We start from the raw sequence: 19,190 nt of genomic DNA, 5'->3' as shown, positions 1-19,190 counted from the left end.
TGTTCGTCACAATATATCTGTACATATAAAGAGTGATGAGAGTGGGGGCGGGAGGGACTACGCTTCTGGGTGGGGGGAATCCTGGGAAGACCAATATGGGGAACTTTAAAGGGGTCCACTGATGCACTAGAAAGGGGACGACAACATGACTGGGGGGGCAGGAATGAGAGGGTTCGTAGCCCACTCACAACCACCACAATTATTCCACCACCTCCTCAGCTGACCCTGCTGTACCCAAGGGCTAACCTCCAAAGGATCACAAGTGGGGCAGCCCGGAGTGGAGTAGAACAAGGGAATCCCCTAGACTGTCCTATATCCCGGGGTGACATCCCTCGCTGTTTGGCGGGGTCCTTGTGGCTGCAGGTCAGTCTTGTGGAGGGGATACAGTTCCAGGGGACTAAGAATAAAAAATATGTATAAATTACTCAATTACATTGAGTAATGGGACCCGGCAGGGATGCCCACTGTCCCCTTTTCTGTTTGCAATTTCCCTGGAGCCACTGCTACAGGCTATTAGGCAAGATCCACTCATACAGAGAGTGACAATAGCGGGCCAACAATTCAGGGTGTTGGCATACGCAGACAACGTACTCATTACCCTAGCGGAGCCCCTCTAGTCACTGGAACACCTTATGGTGTTACTGGACCAGTACGGAGTCCTGTCGGAATATAGGGTTAACCTGACTAAGTCAATGGTAATTCCCTTCCACCTCTCGGCCCCGGACACGGAGCTGATACACACTAGATATAAATTAAGAATAACGCAATCGGATATTCCCTTTCTAGGTATACAATTCATGGCAGACTACACCCAACTATTTCGCCACAACTATCCTCTGCTGCTCCGCACCTTGATTAAGGATTTGGAGTAATGGACGGACAAACCAATCTCATGAATTGGTAGATTACACTCTGTGAAAATGAACATTCTCCCCAGAATACTCTTTCTATTTCAGACATTACCAATCAGTATCACATGGGGTGACCTCGCAAACTTGCAACAAGCCATAGACTTTCATTTGGCAGAGGGGATGTCCCAGAATAGCAAGAAACTTACTTTACAGACCTAAGAATAGAGGAGGATTTGGACTACCACACCTGCACTCCCCCCCAGACCACAGACACTGGATCGAGATAGAATCCTTATTCATGGGAGCTGATCTTCCACAGTTTCTAATTTGGCTCCCAAAAGAATACAGAGCCTTTGTGCAGACTTTATCAGACCATAGGACGTGACGGTAGCTAAATACTCTATGACTCCGATACTCAGCAACAGGGCATTCTCACGGGGAATGAGAGCCAGAGACTATAAGGAGTTAGAGAACACAGGGCTTCAGAGATATGTCCACCTTTATGTTGATAATAGGATAGTCACCTATGAAAGATTTAAGGAACTGGCCCCTCTCCATATAAGAGGCTACTTCTATTATCTTCAAATTAGAGATTTTGCAAAGAAGGCAGATGGAAAAGCAGTAGCTACCACTCCATTAACCTTCTTTGAATGTATGTGCTTTGTAGAAAAGTACCCAGCAGGGTTAATTTCACTCCTATATGTCCACATTGGCTCTGAAGCTAACGAATGGGGGAAACTTAGATACACGGATCAGTGGAAGGCTGACCTGGGCGAAACGCTTGAAGGCATAGAATGGCAAGATATATGGAAGGCATGTGCTAAATCCTCCATGTTCCCATTTTTTTAAATTAATTAATAAAAGTGATTAATTAGAACTTGTATGAATGAAGTTAAAGGGGGCACACAGATAACTCCTAAAGCCATTCAGGAAGCTAAAGTGCTTTAGTGTTCCTTTAATGATACCTGCTAATGTGTCCTAATGCAATTTACATTGATCCTGAAGAAAGTCCTGTTTGTTGGACTGAAACGTTGATCTTATTTTTTAACATGCAACAATAAAGATTAGATTTTTTTAAACTCCGTGAGTGCTGCTACCTCGTTGGATATTCTCTCTCTCTCTCTCTCTCTCTATATATATATATATATATATATATATATATATATATATATATATATATATACATACATATATATATATATATATATATATATATATATATATATCCTAGGGATGTCTTAAATTTATAATTACCATAAAATAGTGCTTAAAGACCTGTAGTGGCATGAACTAATTTAACAAACAGTGAAATAACTTACATTTACCTTACCTTGATCAAATGATCTACTGGGGCTCCAAGTACGGAAGTAGTCATCCTATGAAATAGATACCATATATCAAATTAATAAATTGCATTTAATACAGGAAACAGACAACAGTGAAACAAATTAAAAACATGCAATTATACACTATAGCATATGCCACGGCAGAAAGATGATTTCAATAAAATATACAAACCTCCACTTCCTGAGTAGGCAGCCAGCAAAATAAATAAAGAAATAGGTGACAGTGAGAACAATATAATTTAAATTACATTTAATACAAAAGGTCTTGGTTAATATGCTATTAGTCACACAGAATTGCATCAAACACTTTTTGTCCTCGTTTTGTTATATTGAAAATAACACATCATAGCTCTCTGGAATAAGATATCAATGATTATTTGTTCCTTTCATAGTAGGACATTTGCAACAATTATTTCAACAAGAAAACATTCAAAAATGTGTTCAACAATCTGCTGGAAGCAGTGATTATACTAGCAAGGTATGTAATTTTGCTGGTACAGATTTAATGATTATATCCACAGTTCTTATCACACCCGTAGTGCATTTAAAATGGTTGCTTCAGCTACATGCAGATAACCTGAAACACAGGATATTCAAAATGACCTAACACTTACATGGTCTATTTATCTGATTGAGTTTGTTAACCTACTCATTAGTAATATAACAATAAAATAATTCAAAAGGCTTTCTACAGTCTAGTAATATAGCGGTATATAATTTTAGATATTGAGAAAATGACATTGCTGTTCAAGTACAAATTATACAATGCACAAGCAAGGCTCCACCAAACAATACATTCTCTTATCCTTATTAAAAGAGAACATTTTCTTGGTCTTGTAGTTAATAAAGATGAGCTTTGCCTAGGAGTGTGCAAGATTGATCTCTATAAAAAAAAAATATATAAAATCCTCAGGAGACTGACTTTATTTATAATTGTCTCCAGAATCTCAATATGACATTGTTTCTTTCTGCATGCTTCATCATTATGTATCGTTCATATTTTATTTTAATTAAAGTGACACTTGAAGCACTATTGCAACTAGAGCATGCTGTTGTGGTTTTGGTGTCAAGAGTGCCCTAAAACTCTCTCAGTGTAAGTAGTCAAACCCTTAATGAACAGTTTGACAACTTACCTGAGTTCAACTTGGTTCCAGTCACCCTCCACCTTTGTATCCTGGTAGCTCCTACAAGGATGACTTACATGGGGGAGACACTATGTAAAATTGTAGTGGTTATGGTGTTTGGTGAGTTCCTTAAAGGTTAGTGTTAGGGTTAAGGATCCTGACTTTAGATCATGCTCCAGTCTGCCAGATTCTGGCATGTATAGGTGAGTACAGCATTTCTGCTGCCCAGCATGGAAGATTGGTGGTACTCTCCAGGGAAAATCCGACATTGGATCGCAAGAGGTAGAATACTTTGTCGGACATAGTTGGACAAAGGACCACAAAGAGTTACATTGTCTTGTCATTCCCATAACCACTTTCCTTTAAAAAATATAAAAAATTCTTGAAATTTAATTTATACATGTTGCTACACAAATTGGTAGCAATGGATTAAAAAACAAAAAAAAACTAAAGAATTACTCCTCCTTCACATGGCAATCATTTTTGATACTTATTTCTATGGCAATAAAATGCAGACAAGTGGCAAGTTTGATTGATAGATCTGAGTGCTTGCTAAGGTAGATCACAGTCACTGGCTTAACCTTCAAAGAAGCCACTACACATGCATCAGAGTGCTTTTGCTCTTCCCCTCAATGAATCCATCTCTACCAGGGGCGTATTAGCCGTGAGGCAGCACAAAACCAGGATACACCACTGATCTCTACTACTGGTTACTGTAAAGGGACACTGTAGTCAACAAAACAACTTTCACTTAATTAAGCAGTTTTTGTGTATAGATCATGCCTCTGAAGTTTCACATAGAAACCTACAATGTGACAGCAGATAAGAATCATTCGACCCATCTAGTCTGCACAATTTTCTAAATAATCTTATTAGTCTCTGGCCTTATCTTATAGCTAGGATAGCATTTTGCCTTACCACACATGCTTAACCCCTTAAGGACACATGACATGTGTGGCATGTCATGATTCCCTTTTATTCCAGAAGTTTGGTCCTTAAGGGGTTAAACTCCTTCACTGTGTTAACCTCTACCACTTCAGCTGGAAGGCTATTCCATGCATCACTACCCTCTCAGTAAAGTAATACTTCCTGATTTTATTTTCACTGCTCAATTCTCTGCCATTTAAGAGTTAAATCCATTTTGTTTAAGTTTATGCAACCCTAGTCACACCTCCCCTGGCTGTGACTGAGACAGCCTGCATGAACACAAAATGGTTTCAGTTGTAATTAGATGTAACCTGGTTTAAAAGTTTTTATCTCCTGCTCTGTATATTTAACTTTAATTACAGACAGGAGGCTAATGAGGGGTCTTGCAAGCAAGTGACAGAGCAGGAGATAATATATTCTAAATTAGACAGAGTTTGCATTAAAGGAAGTGGAAACATACTCTTTACGGGAAATATTTAGGAAAATGGACAAGTCACATGCAGGGTGTGCCTAGAGCTGGATAAACAAAGAGCTTTAACTCCTAAATGGCAGAGCATTGAACAGTGAGACTGCAGGGGCATGTTCTATACACCAAAACTGCTTTATTAAGCAAAAGTTGTTTTGGTGACTATAGTGTCCCTTTAAAATACAAATATGTTGATTTGCCTGGTTTTGTTGCTGTTGCTCCTTTACATCACAGGCAATAGGAACTTTACTGGTATAATTAGATATTGCAACCAAATTTGATATTATGTGCCAATGCTTTGCCTGTGCATGTCTGTGAGAATAAGGACTGGGGCTCTGCTGACAAATAAAATGGAGTGATTATGAGGTATCCCCATTTAAATATGCATATTGGGACTTGTGTCCTTTTTTAACTTGTGCTTCTGGGCTTCCCAAAGATGGGCAATTTGACAGGCTATGGGCTGCTGATGGGAAGCAAGGAGAACTAAAACGATCACCAATGAATGTGAATATGATGGTTATTCCTAGATGAAGCAAAGGTAAGTAACATTTAAAAAAAAGACATGACAAAAGATTAATTCAATCAGGTTGATTTGAAAAGTATTTGACTTTTTTTCAACTGATTGAAAATAAACCAGTTTTTCATGCAGGCGATATAAGTCGCAGCCAAGAGTGTTGCAAATAGCAATGCACAGGCAGAAACAAAAGTAATTTAACTCCTAAATCACAGAGAATTGACCAGTGAGAATAGTCAAGGGCATGGTCTATACACAAAGACTGCTTCATTAAGTCAAAGCTGTTTTGATGCCTATAGTGTCGCTTTAGTAAAAGTTGAACCTGGTATGATGATAGGTTCACTTTAAAATATCAGAATTAGTTTCTTTAATCGTTTTACAGTATATATAGTATGCATATTTGCATATGTTGGTATTGCTGAACAGTACTTAGGGAAGCACTGGGTGGAATATCAGGAACGTTCATTCAAAGATAGGGCACTTTAACCTTTGTAATCATGGGATTAATCTTAGAATTGAATCTTTCTTTCCTAGCGCTAGCAATGGGTCTTACAAATAACATACTTTTGCTGGAATACAGTTGAGAAGTAGATCTATAACTTCTGTGCTTCGGGTTAAGAAATGTTTTCCAACATTTCTGAAAACCAGTTTACAGATATGATTTAAAGCTTGGATTCTGAACAGATGCAATTTAAATCCTGTTTAGTTCCCTGAAGTAAAACACCGGGTTCAGTGAACATTTGCATGAATATTTAATTAGGAATGGCCATAGCATCAAAACTATGAAGCTATAATACCTACACAAAATCTTTCTCTTCTTACTAAGCAAACTTAGTCATGGCCTACATCCACAAAGTTCATTTTCCTCAGCTTACTGTTGGCTCAGAAACACATATAACCTTTTCTTGAAATATAAGTATATCAAAACCCTGTATTGCTATCCCATTAAATGCTGCTAGGTACAAATTTTAAATCCACAATACACATTTCCAAAGATGGTTATGTCACTGATTATGAGACTTTAATAACAATTAGAATCGGGCATTCATTTTTGGACGAACATGTTTTCGGACGAATTTTCATCAATTTGTCCATCTGTCCGAAAGGATACAAATTTACAAATTATACAAATTAAAATGAATGAAACAAAGAACTTATTGCTTGCTGGCCGAAATTTTGTCCATGCAATTCGTTCTTTTGTTTGTTCATTACGATCACAAGGAGAAAGCTACCGGGTTCGCGGCTTCCTACTTGGAATATTTAAAAATGTTCAATCAGAGCGCTTTGATTCAAATTGCATCTTGTGGAAAAAAAGTATAAGGCTTTCTCTGCCCTGCAAGCTCAGTCTGCTAGGAGCCCAGATAAAAATGTATTGGTTTTTGTTTTGCAATATACTTCTTTTAATCTTAATAGTTGTTTGCGACGCAACCTTATGGATTTTTATTTAGCCTTTTTTGGTTAAAGAAAAGAACTAAATATATATTTTTTATTTTACATGTATTTAGTTTATTAGCCACCATCAGTATTATTAGAGTGAGAAGGTATGTATGGTATTTTAGATTTGTTATCATAATAGTTGTTTGCAATGCGACCTTATGGATTTTTATTTGGCCTTTTTGGCTGAAGATAAGAAGTATATATTTTTTATTTTACATGAATTTTGTTTATTAGCCACCCCACTATTATTATGCCAACACAAATACACTCCTATATTCCATCTCTAGCACTGTACACATATACACCCCTGCATTTATACCTTTATGTATGTGTGTATCTGAGTGTGTGTGTACATACCTGTGTGTGTGTGTGTATCTCTGTGTGTGGATGTGCCAATGTGTGTGTGTATCAAAGTGCTTGTATCTGTTTGTCAAAGGGTGTGTATCTGAGTGTGTGTGTATGTATGTGCCAGTATGTGTCAAGGTGTGAGCATGTGTCAGTGTGCTTTTGTGTGTATCTGCGTGTTAATGTGTATATGTATATGTACAGACCCCTGCAAACACAAACATTACATACAAACACACCCGTTTGCTGAAACACCAATACTACACACATATGTACATATGCATTTAAAACACAACTCTACATCCAAACACCCCCTGCATGCAAATACAAACATTACATGCAAACACATTCCTGTATTAAAATGCTAAAATTATATACAAACACCAACTCTACACACAAACGTACACCTGCATTTGAAAGCCAACACTACAGACAATTACACATCCCTGCATTCAAACGCAAACACTACACACAAGTACACCACTGCATTCCAATGGTAACAGTACATACAAATACACCCCTACATGCACAAATACACTCTATACCCAGGGTAGGCAACCTACGGCACTGGTGCCATGCACGGCACTCATGGTGTCTTTGCACGGCACTCAAGGCTGCTACAGCCAAACAGGCTCTGGCCTATCAGGAGTCCCAGTGAAAGTTCAGATATCTGCTAATACAAAAAGATGGTGAAGGACAATCCTCAATTTATGCTTTGCAGCACATCTCAGATCACTTCCTCCCAGGACTTGTGAATGGGAATCCACACTGTAGTAGAGCAGCCTGCAGCTGCTGTTGCAGCTCCTGTCCTTGACCTGTACCTGGCCAGCCTGGTCCCCATTGGAACCCAGGGAAGCCACCCACACTGCTAGATATACACAGAAATGCACAATAACCCTCCCCTCTTACAAATAATACGAACAGCCCACAAGCAAACATACATACAATCCACACAAACGTAACCCGCTAACAATCCACATACATGCACACAACCCCACATGCAATACCTCAAACAGCCCCCACACATACACACACTACCAAACACACAATGTGACATATCTATCCACACACACAATTCCACAAGCAGCCCCCATACACAGCCGACATTCATATGTATCATACATGATACCACAAACTACTCCTTAACATATACAATATAATAGCTCATATCCGCACAAATACAACGATACAAAGCAATTGCAGTATAAATAACACAAGCAGAATACGGCAGCATACACACCTCAATTTAAAAAAAATAGGACCGGCACGCTACGGGACATCACAATCCTTTATCGGCACAGTGCTGCTAAAAGGTTGCCTACCCCTGCTCTATACAATAACATGCTGACATTCAATTGCACAAACACTGCTCAAAAATACAACCCTGCAAGGATGGTAGATCCCCAGCTGGCATAGCATCACAGGAGTTGTATGACAGATGGGGATCTGTCTTTTCTTTACTCTTGTGCTACAGGGCAGGCCTGCATTTTTATTTTTTTTTGCACCAAGGCACTCTCTACATTAGTTTCGCCTCTAGGTTGGGGTGGAGGGAGTGATTGCATGCCCAGGGGGCCCAAGCAGATGCTTGCCCAGGGTCCAATCAATATTAAAGACGCCCCTGATTTCTACATATAATGCAACACTGATGTTATTATTCTATTTGCAAGATTTATGATGTTAGAGCTATCTTGTAGAACATGTTTCTGCTCATTTATCAACTAAAGCTAAAATTTAGACGTATAATTATTTTACCATGTAATTATTTAAAAAGTTTCAGAAAAAATAAGTCAAATTAGCAATTGGGAAACTATCATACATTTGGCAGATTTTAATTCTCCATCTTAGGACATATGCGCGATGGTACTAATTAAACAGCAGTCCAGGTGTGCTTTTGTATCTTTCCAGATTTCTGTCTTTTTGATGTTTTAGAAATCACTCAGATTTCACTATTGTACTGTGTTTGTTGAAGCAAGTTTTGTAAATACTTGTCAGTGCATTGCCAGTTCATCATCACTAAACAAAGCAAAGATCCTGCTACATTTGTATTGTTCCTTTTATCCACATGTGCCAAGAGCTACATAATAAACCTCACACTGTTTTTGTCTGATTTATATATCCTGTAATTAATTTGCTCAGAATTATCGGTTCGGTGTTGGATGCAAATGATTCTTAAGATATACAAATATTATTTTTTAAATGACAGAAATCACATTGTTACCGATAGTAACTGATGTTTGTTATTTACACATTTATAGTATTATTCATTTATATTATTTCTGCAAATCATTTAAAATTTGAAAAATAATAAACACACACACACATATATATATATATATATATATATATATATATATATATATATATATATATAATCCATTAAACATTTCAAGTTATTTAAAAATGCTTAGGTGCATGTTTTAAATCATAATTATAATACACTGGGTATTTTTACTCTACACTACACAGTGAATACTGATTGTGTTTTGAGCACCTATTATCATTACATGGAAGACATAAATAAATCATATATATATTATCGTTCAATGTACTTCTGTTATCAACTGATTGTATCATACATAATATTGTAAACAAAATATAAATAAGCCCTGCAGTCAATCCCCCTCTATTTCTTGGATGGAAGCAATGGCTATAGTAGAAGTTATAAGTCAAAATATATAAAGAAAGACACAAAGAAAACTCAAGTCCCTTTACACATTACACTTCAATGGCCATTACGGTGGAAGCTCACCTCCCAACATCAGGGCAAACCTAACAATTCACCTTGCTGCAAAGGCAAAATCACTAATGAAAATGAAAAATGTATTCTTAATAATTCCTACAAACTAGTTAACTGTTAGGAGAGTGGACATTTGTAAAGATACACAACAAAACACTTGAGCAAACTTTCTAAATCATATCAATAAGGTAAAGAACTTGAATGTTAAAAAAAAAATGCCCAGATTTTAGCATTTGGAGTGACCCTTTACTTTTGACTTTTTCTCCTCTCTCACCACTGTTCCACTCTGGCTTGGGACACTGTCAGTAATGACAATATCCCCTTCTTCTTCAGAGGAAATTGGGCACAAATGCACAAATCAGATGTGGTGATTACCAATAGAATGCTTCTCCTAGGGAACCATTGATAGATGTTAACCTCAAAGCCAGTAGAGCTTCCTGGTCACTCAGTTGAAAGTTTATTCAAGTGAGTGACCAGGAAGCTCTGCTGGCTTTGAGGTTAACATCTATCTATCTATCTATCTATCTTTTTATAAACTTCAAACAACATGACAAACCATGTAGGCATTCTGACTATACATATGCAAATGAGATTAACAAACAACCACCATTTTACAACATGGATTCCTTCGAGTTTGTCTGCTGTATATAACAGCTTTGAAACACAATTCAGGAAAAGATGCAAAGCCAGTGAACCACTAATTTTTACTGCATTTTTAATTCAACTCATCAGCATGAGGTTGATTACTGGCTTGTTATTGAGGCTTGGTGTTACTTGAGGAGCACCAAAAAAGTTATGGTAAGGAAAAAAAGTGATTGTAAACTCCTTCCACCTGAAGTCAGTGAATAGTCAATACATTGTTAAATCTCATTGTTGTCTCTAAACTATAACAAAGTGGGTAATATATCAAATGCCGTATATCGCCAATGGACAAAGGACAAAGATGATTGACTGGGTCATCTGATGAAGATCCTAGTTTGTTGAAACACTTTGTTGGCTTTTATGTTTGTTTTTACTTTTCTCAATAATTTTGGTGTTTGTGGATGTGAGCAGTTCTTTGAAGCTACCACAAAAGTATCAATATCAACAATAATCTAACTGGAAATATATAGTTGTGCTCAAAAGTTTGCATATCCTGGCAGAAATTGTAAAATTTTGATATTGATTTTGAAAATACGACTGATCATGCATAAATATGTCCTATATGGAAGTACAGTGATCATACAAAGCTATTTATTATCATATAGTTTTTGGCTCCTTTTTAAATCATTATGATAACATAAATCACCCAAATGGCCCTGATCAAAAGTTTACATACCCTTGAATGTTTGGCCTTGTTACAGACACACAAGGTGATACACACAGGTTAAAATGGCAATTACATGAGAATTTACCACACCTGTGGTTTTTTAAATTGCAATTAGAGTCTGTATATAAATAGTCAATGAGTTTGTTAGCACAGGCTAGATTATGAGCCATGGGAGCAGAAAAGGACTGTCAAAAGGCCTGCGTAACAAGGTAATGGAACTTTATAAAGATGGAAAAGGATATAAAAAGATATCCAAAGCCTTGAAAATGCCAGTCAGTACTGTTCAATAACTTGTAAATCCATAAGGTTGCATTGCAAACAACTATTAAGATAAAAAATATAAAATACCATATCTACCTTCTCACTCTAATAATAGTGAGGGTGGCTAATAAACTAAGCCAAGCAAAGGTCAGGTAGACGAATAAAGATTTCAGCCACAACTGCCAGAAGAATTATTCGGGATACAAAGAAAAACCCACAGGTAGCCTTAAGAGAAATACAGCCTGCTCTGGAAAAAGATGGTGTGGTTGTTTCAAGGAGCACAATACGATTATACTTGAACAAAAATTAGCTGCACAGTTGAGTTGCCAGAAAGAAGTTTTTACTGTGCCAATGGCACAAAAAAAGCCGGTTACAATATGCCCAACAACACCTTGACATGCCTCACAGCTTCTGGCACACTGTAATTTGGTTGTTACGTGACCAAAATAGAGTTTTATGGTCACAACCATAAGCGCTATGTTTGAAGAGGGGTCAATAAGCCTATAATGAAAAGAATACCATTCCCACTGTGAAGCATTGTGGTTGTTCACTGATGTTTTTTTGGGGGGTGGGGAGGGGGGAGGTGAGCTCTAAAGGCACCGGGAATCTTGTGAAAAATGATGGCAAGATGAATGCAGTATGTAATCAGAAAATACTGGCAGAAAATGTGCAGTCTTATGCAGGAATGCTGCGCATTGGGATTCTCTTGGACTTACCAGCATGGCAATGACCGTAAGCACAAGGCCAAGATGACCCTCCAGTGATTACAACAGAAAAAGGTGAAGGTTCTGGAGTGGGCATCACAGTCTCCTGACCTTAATATCATTAAGCCACTCTGGGGAGATCTCAAAAGTGCGGTTAATGCAAGATGACCAAAGACATTGCTTGACCTGGTGGCATTTTGCCAAGAAGAATGGGCAGCTATACCACCTGCAAAAATTAGGGGCTTCATAGACAGCTATTACAAAAGTCTGCACTCTGTCATTGATGGTAAGGGGGGCAATACGCAGTATTAAGAACTAAGGGCATGCAGACTTTTGAACAGGGGTCATTTCATTTTTTTTCTTTGTTGCCATGTTTTGTTTTATGATTGTACCATTCTATTATAACCCACAGTTGAATATGAATCCTATAAGAAATAAAAGAAATGTGTTTTGCCTGCTCACTCATGTTTTCTTTAAAAATGGTAGATATATTACCAATTCTCCATGGGTATGCAAACTTTTTAGCACGACTGTACTGTTTCTCAAATTAGTCAATGATGTCACTTCCACATTTTTGGTATGTTTTATCCCTGTATTTGTATTTTTTAAGTGGATTCAAGTACTGTTTTAAGTTTCCAAACATGACCTGTATGTTCAAAATTTACTTTTCACTTGCTAAAAAAATATTTGGATTAACGTATTTATCTTCTCAATTATCTAATCATCAATATATATATATATTATATATATATATATATATATATATATATATATATATATATATATATATATATATATATATATATATATATATATTTCTGTTACTAACAATGCATTTAACATGTTGTAAACATCAGTCACTCCTGACTCTCTTTAATATCACCAATGTAAATCTTTATTCAGTAACATATCAAGTTACAAGTGCTAAGTAGTACAATGAAGACCATTAACAATTCAATTCATTTCACACGAAGAGTGTAAATGTATGATCTGAGTGGATTCATTAAATTAAAACAGGGGTATACTACCAAGTCAAAAGAAATCTAAAATAAACAGCAAAAACAGATGTGAGAAAGGATGTAACTATTCATTCTTTATGCATAACATATATATAGATAATTCAGGGAAAGTCTGTCATTACTTACAATGCATCAAAATCTATTTGTTTATGTAGCACATACGAAATACGAGATTGAAAGCATTTGATGTTCTAATTAATAATGAAGACAATTTTTTTGCAGGAATCATATTTCATAAGTGAAAATGTATACTGATAAAAATGATAAGGAAAAAAGAATTTACGTTGGCTAGGTGTTCGGTGAAACTGTTGGAGTTTTGTTGAAGGATCACGTTTTTATTTTGTCCCATTGTTATCATATTAGCATCCCAGAAGTTCGACGCTTCACGTTTATGTTCTTGTAATTTCCACTTACCTTTATCTGAATGTGTTAATAGTTACTTCTTGAAGAACAAATAAATTATTCCTTAGCTCCATTGTGTCTTTGAGCCACCTATGTGACAATGAACAGGAATCTTTCCAGGCGAAAGTGTTGTAATTACAATTTAAGATAGGTGAAATGCATGTATTCTCTTGACATCAGTTCATTATCATACTCAAAACATTTGGCATCTTCACAAGTTATTTTTTTGTTTTCCTTTTAACTTTCCTTTAGCATCCTTGACATAAACATGTGTAGTTCCCATTTAACTACACCCATTTTCTAAAGGTGTAAATAGGACATAAGCCATAAATACTGATACATTTAAATAACTGGTTTGTGACTTCACTGAGAGTGCATCCACTAAGTGTTTTGATTAACAACTGTAAAGGTGAACCTGTACCGAAAATATTAAAGCAAACTCACATTTGTACAATTGGTCGTATAGTGGTAACTATACAAGTAAATATGATTTACCTGTGGGATAATGTAATTTATTGTAGTCTTAGTAGTAATACACCAATATTAAAGCATACAATTCTATAGTCATTATTTAGTGCTACAAATAATGAACTCTCTCCTCCCGTAAAGACCTGGCAGACACACTGGAAAAACTTGAAGCTACATTCCAGACTAGGCTTGAGGGAACTGGAAGCTACATTCTAGACTAGGCTTGAGGGCCTAGAATCGAAACATCCTGCGAAGGGAGGTCTGAGCCTTGTTCAACGAGGTGAACACACTCAGAACACATCTAGTCAGTAATGTGGCTGTAAGACTCCTCCAAATCCCTCTTTCTTTGCTGCTTGCCTCCCAGGTGAGTCAATTCTGATTACACAGGCCCTTATATGAATATTTTACATATATTTACTTACACTTTATTCATTATTCTTCATTATTTGTATATATCTCCTTTTGCTATATTTAACTGTTGCCTTTGTTAATATTAAATTAACTTCTCTTTGCTTTTCTACTCCTGGGGCCGACATTGGTCGACCCAGAGGACCTTTGCCTCTCATTTGGGGCACTCAGTTTTTCACTGAGGATTTGTTTTCCCCTCTCTACCACCCCTTCGAGTTTCTCTGCTGTTGATCTACTGTGGCTTTGTTTACATTTTTTCATGGCTTGTTATACAGCCGCGACCTGTCAGCGGCTTTCTTCCATTTTTTCCATGCTTTTTCTGCCGCACGTGGTCTTCGCCTCCAAAATAGCTGGTGGCCATTTTAGTGTGCGGCAGTTTAACTTGGTGATGGTTTACTCCTGCCAAAGTTCCCATTACTGCTGCCCAGTTTGCAAGTTATTTATCCACTACTGCTGCCCAGTTTGAAGGTTATTTAACCACTTCTCTCTCTGGTTTCTTTTGCTAACCAGCTCCAAGGTAAGTCCCTTTTCCTGTGTCCAGTCATATACTGTTTTGTTTCCCTTTATGCTCTGATTACTCAAACTTTATTCTGTTTTATCTCATGACAGGTTCACTCAACTGGCATACTAAGTCCATTTTTCTGCTATTAGCCAGCTTTTGTTAAACCAAAAATTATATCTGCCACAAGGATGGCTCCCTTGATTATAACAGGTGACCCCTGTTTATGCTACAATGGTACTTGGGTCTCCATTGTTTAGCTCATGGCTTTCCAATACCTATGTGGACCCCCTTTTGTACCTGATTATCCAAGTGGGTGACCCCCACTTTTCTCTACATTTTGGTTAACCCCCATTTGCCTGTTTGGGTGACCCCCAAACTTAAATATAAGGGTGACCCCCTTTATATTCCTGGGTGACGCCCAGTCTTTATCAGGGTGACCTCATGCCACGTCCTTACAGGGTGACCCCCTTTTTTCTAACAAATCTATTTTATTTGATTTATCTTTTTTAAACTTGTTGATTTTATAACACAGCACAATGTCTGAACAACCAGACTTTGCTGTTTCAGCTGAACTGAAATCCTGGCTATTTTCAGCAATAGAAGAATCTATGCCTAAAGCTATTGCAGCTTATCACGAACAGGCTAAACCTGTTTCCAAACCAAATGCTGTCTTAAATGTTCTCGACTCGTAGATTATTAAGGGATTAAATCACTAGATGTACTCCTACCAGACAGGACCCACACACAATTACAAAAATTCCAATAAAACCCACTCACTCGCTTCCTCCAAACGGGACAATACCCCCAAAAAGGCAACCGTGCCTTCTCACAATTTGAACACACATGCTCCACCCATGCACTTAAAATAAAACAGGTTTCCTCCGTGTACTCAATACTGCAAAACATGCAACCAAAACACTCCCCACTGTTTAGTTCAAATTGGGCAAAGGACCTCAACTTGTCTTTAACAGACAAGGATTGGAGACAGATCTTTCTACTGGTATGCAAATCCTCAGTTAACCTGGCCACACAGGAGAGCAATTACAAGAGGATTGTGAGATGGCATTACACTCCATCCAAACTTAAGAAACTGTTTTCAACTTCTCAAAGTCAATGTTGGAGATGCCACCAACCTAATGGACACTCAGCACATTTCTGGTGGACATGCCCGGAAATTAAAAAATTCTGGTCTAGAATTTCCAGACTTATCCACACCATTCTAACAGTGCATATACCATTAACAATAGACATCTTACTCTTTCATCTACTACTAGCTACCCAAACGAAATTCCCTAATCAGACATCTGCTCACGGCAGCGAACCAACTAATCCCAATCCACTGGAAAAACTCCCCGTCCATCAGGGACTGGATCCAGAGGGTCGAGAACATTAGGATAATGGAGGAAGTATACCATTCCCTCTCCAAAAACTATCAGACATACAAAACCACCTGGGAACCCTGGTGCAAATTCCTGAAAATCAGTCAAGCTGAGGCAAATGACAATACCCCGCAACACAATCCCCAGGAAATATAACCCACCCCACCCCTTCAACACAGCTCCCATACACTTAAAATATAGTGTCACCTGCATTGTCAATGGCAATCCAGGCTCGGTCAGCCATTAGACTCCCCCTCTTCTCTTCCTCCCCCCCCCTTTTTCATTTATACCCCAGGCTCCACATCACTTATAGTTCTTAGTCACCTGGTGGCTCACAAGGTACCTACACCTATGCCTCTATCTCTATTAAAATAAAAATACCAACATAGTAGACACTGAGTCCAGAGGACAATTTCCAACCCCTATGAGGGGCATGAGGCCAGATCATCTAGCCCTACTTCAGCTGAAACCAGTTAATCAACACAGACGTAAACACGTACTAGTAGGCCAACATCACTATTACCCTAAATGTGAAGAGAAATATTATGTTTTGATGCTCTGCTATAATGGTCTACCACATTGGTTGCAATTTTGGAATGATAGAAAATGTTTAATAAATAATAAACAAACAGAAAATGATAATTTAAACCAGGTTTTCAAATGATAGATGTATGTGTATGACAAAACCTTGATGGGTCGCAGTACATTGTTAAGATGCTTACGAATATTATGGTTTACACCTTCATCTTATACCTTATGCTTCTGCTTGTACAACTGTTACACCCACAATTGTTTCATGTAATCACATGCAATTTGACAATAAAGAATTATTTTTAAAAAATTAAAAAGATACTTAGAACAGCTGTCTGTTGGTGGCATCTGCAGTTATATTGTACATTGGAAATCCAGTAATGGATTTCCTGCTTTGTTTCACAGTTCTAAACAGTTTCAAAAAATACTGAGCATTTTCCACAATGTTTGATTATGCCAACTCTATTAATCTTGCATTTCAAGTTCTTGTACCTGAGGAGCACCTCCTGCTCACAGTGCTGACTCGGGTTTTCTCTGCTATACCTCCTTTTTAAAGCCCATTCTTTGTGTATTTGCATCATGCATGGCCCCACTTACTCCCTGACTAATTAATGGTTTGATGTATTTATTCATTTAGTTACTAGAGTTAAAAATGTTTTCTTGGAAATGGAAGAGCTTGGAATTCAACAAAGCTCACCATGTTTGGGGTTTCCATTATCAAGATACTGTCAAGATCTTTATGAAGATACTAGAAAGGTCCTAGAATAAGCTTGGATAGGCCTTGTACAGAAAACATTCTGAACTTAGAGGGGGAATAGGCCCTTTTAGATCTCCATTCAACGGATCTGCTAAACATTTAAAGAGAAGATAAGGCGGACTACACAGTCTTGTTCGGTGCTAGACATTTCAGTAACATTAATCACATACAGCCAGCAACATAACATGTAACATTTGGCCTAATTGGCTAGTACACTAGCATTCACAGGATGGCCACTCCTAAATAATATTTTATAAAATATAACACAAAACTTGTTAGAAATTGGTAAGGAGAGACAGTCTTAGTTTTGGGCTCCTGTCAAACTGTCCTTGGTTTTGTATCTGAACACCAAGGAATTCTACTCAACAAGCACAGAGCAAGCATATAATCAAAGATTCTCTTGTGCTGTACAAACTGTACTCAGGGCATTCAGCCTATGAGAGGATCACTTTAATAGCACTCTGTGTAAGTGTTATTCTAATTATGGCTGGCTAGTGTGGTGGCCAGTCAACCTGGTATGCTGAGATGCCAGACGGACACACCTCTTTTTTAGGTTAGACCCACTCTCTTTTCAGATGATCCTTTCCACTTGGGTGTCACAAGTTATGTATGACACTTCACTGAAATGTCTTTTACATTCATGACAACTCCCATCTAGGTTTTATAGCTCCAAATTTCTACGATGCCTCTTGGGTTTCTGCAGCCTCCTTGCACAAATCTTGACACTGATTGTCCATACTCCAGACATACTAGCATGTATTTCAGTGCACACACCCACACGCTTGCTCACCGGTGCAATTCTGCTCACCAGTGCAATTCTGCCATCATTTTGAGCACTCCAATTCTGTGTATGTTTATGAAACTGAGAAGTCCTGCATCACTCAATAATAGTAATACTACTACTAGTGGTAGTAATAAAAAGATTGTAGTTATTGGTTTGTAATTTTTTTTTTTTCTTTTCAATACTCTACTGTTGAGATTTATGTTGATTATTTATGTTTTTTAGCCCAGTTAGCTCAACTTGAAATGAATGTTCAACTATGTTTCTTCAAAAGTCAGTTAACTGACTGCATTTCATCCTAATCAAATCCCTTTGTTTATTGTGATAAAGTACTTCAGCTATTTGAAGTTTTGTACAATAGTCCGGCACTGAGATTATTCAAGTGGTTCAGTTCAAGCTCCACTTTAAATCTTTACTGTGCTTTTCGTGTAATGTATTTTATTGTATAACCATTAGCACTTACTTTTCACAGTTTTACTTTTAACATAGCCGACAAATGTAAAAAAACACGTAACTTGACAAAGCTTCTTTTCTCTTTGTAATCACATTTTTTTATTGTTATTTTCTTCAATGTAATAATAAACCATTGTGTGATAACAATACAAGTAGAGTGTTATGTAAATAGGGGACTGCTTGATGCAGCTGTGATTCCTATTTCAAAAGTCCCATTTGAAGTTATATTTGGATAAGATAAATAAAGTGATTTACTTTGAACTTACTAATAGAATAACATATGTTCTCTAAATTGTGCATTTATAATATTCTTAATGGTGGTGTATACTAATATTTGTTTTCACAAAATATAGTAGGTGCAATAATAAACATTATGTTGTATTGTAGATGATGTAGTCTAATTTCTCTTAAAATCATACTGGTTTATCTGAACTTTTAAATGTCAATTTATTTTTTACAAAGGAATGCT

The 19,190-nt window shown here is 37.2% G+C and overlaps 1 protein-coding gene across 1 annotated transcript in view; it reads right to left on the bottom strand.

Moving 5' to 3' along the window:
- Window positions 1-19,190, bottom strand: part of SPOCK3 (SPARC (osteonectin), cwcv and kazal like domains proteoglycan 3) — a 272,759-nt gene that overhangs the window by 187,805 nt on the left and 65,764 nt on the right. The window contains exon 3 of the mRNA XM_063458196.1: window positions 2,182-2,227. Within this exon, the coding sequence (XP_063314266.1) occupies window positions 2,182-2,227 (46 nt within the window). The remainder of the gene's footprint in view (window positions 1-2,181; window positions 2,228-19,190) is intronic.

The sequence above is a fragment of the Pelobates fuscus genome, chromosome 6 (assembly GCF_036172605.1).
Source record: "Pelobates fuscus isolate aPelFus1 chromosome 6, aPelFus1.pri, whole genome shotgun sequence".
In the NCBI taxonomy this organism is placed as follows: domain Eukaryota; kingdom Metazoa; phylum Chordata; class Amphibia; order Anura; family Pelobatidae; genus Pelobates; species Pelobates fuscus.
The sequence above is the reverse complement of the archived record's forward strand: the minus strand, read 5'-3'. Positions and strand labels throughout refer to the sequence as shown.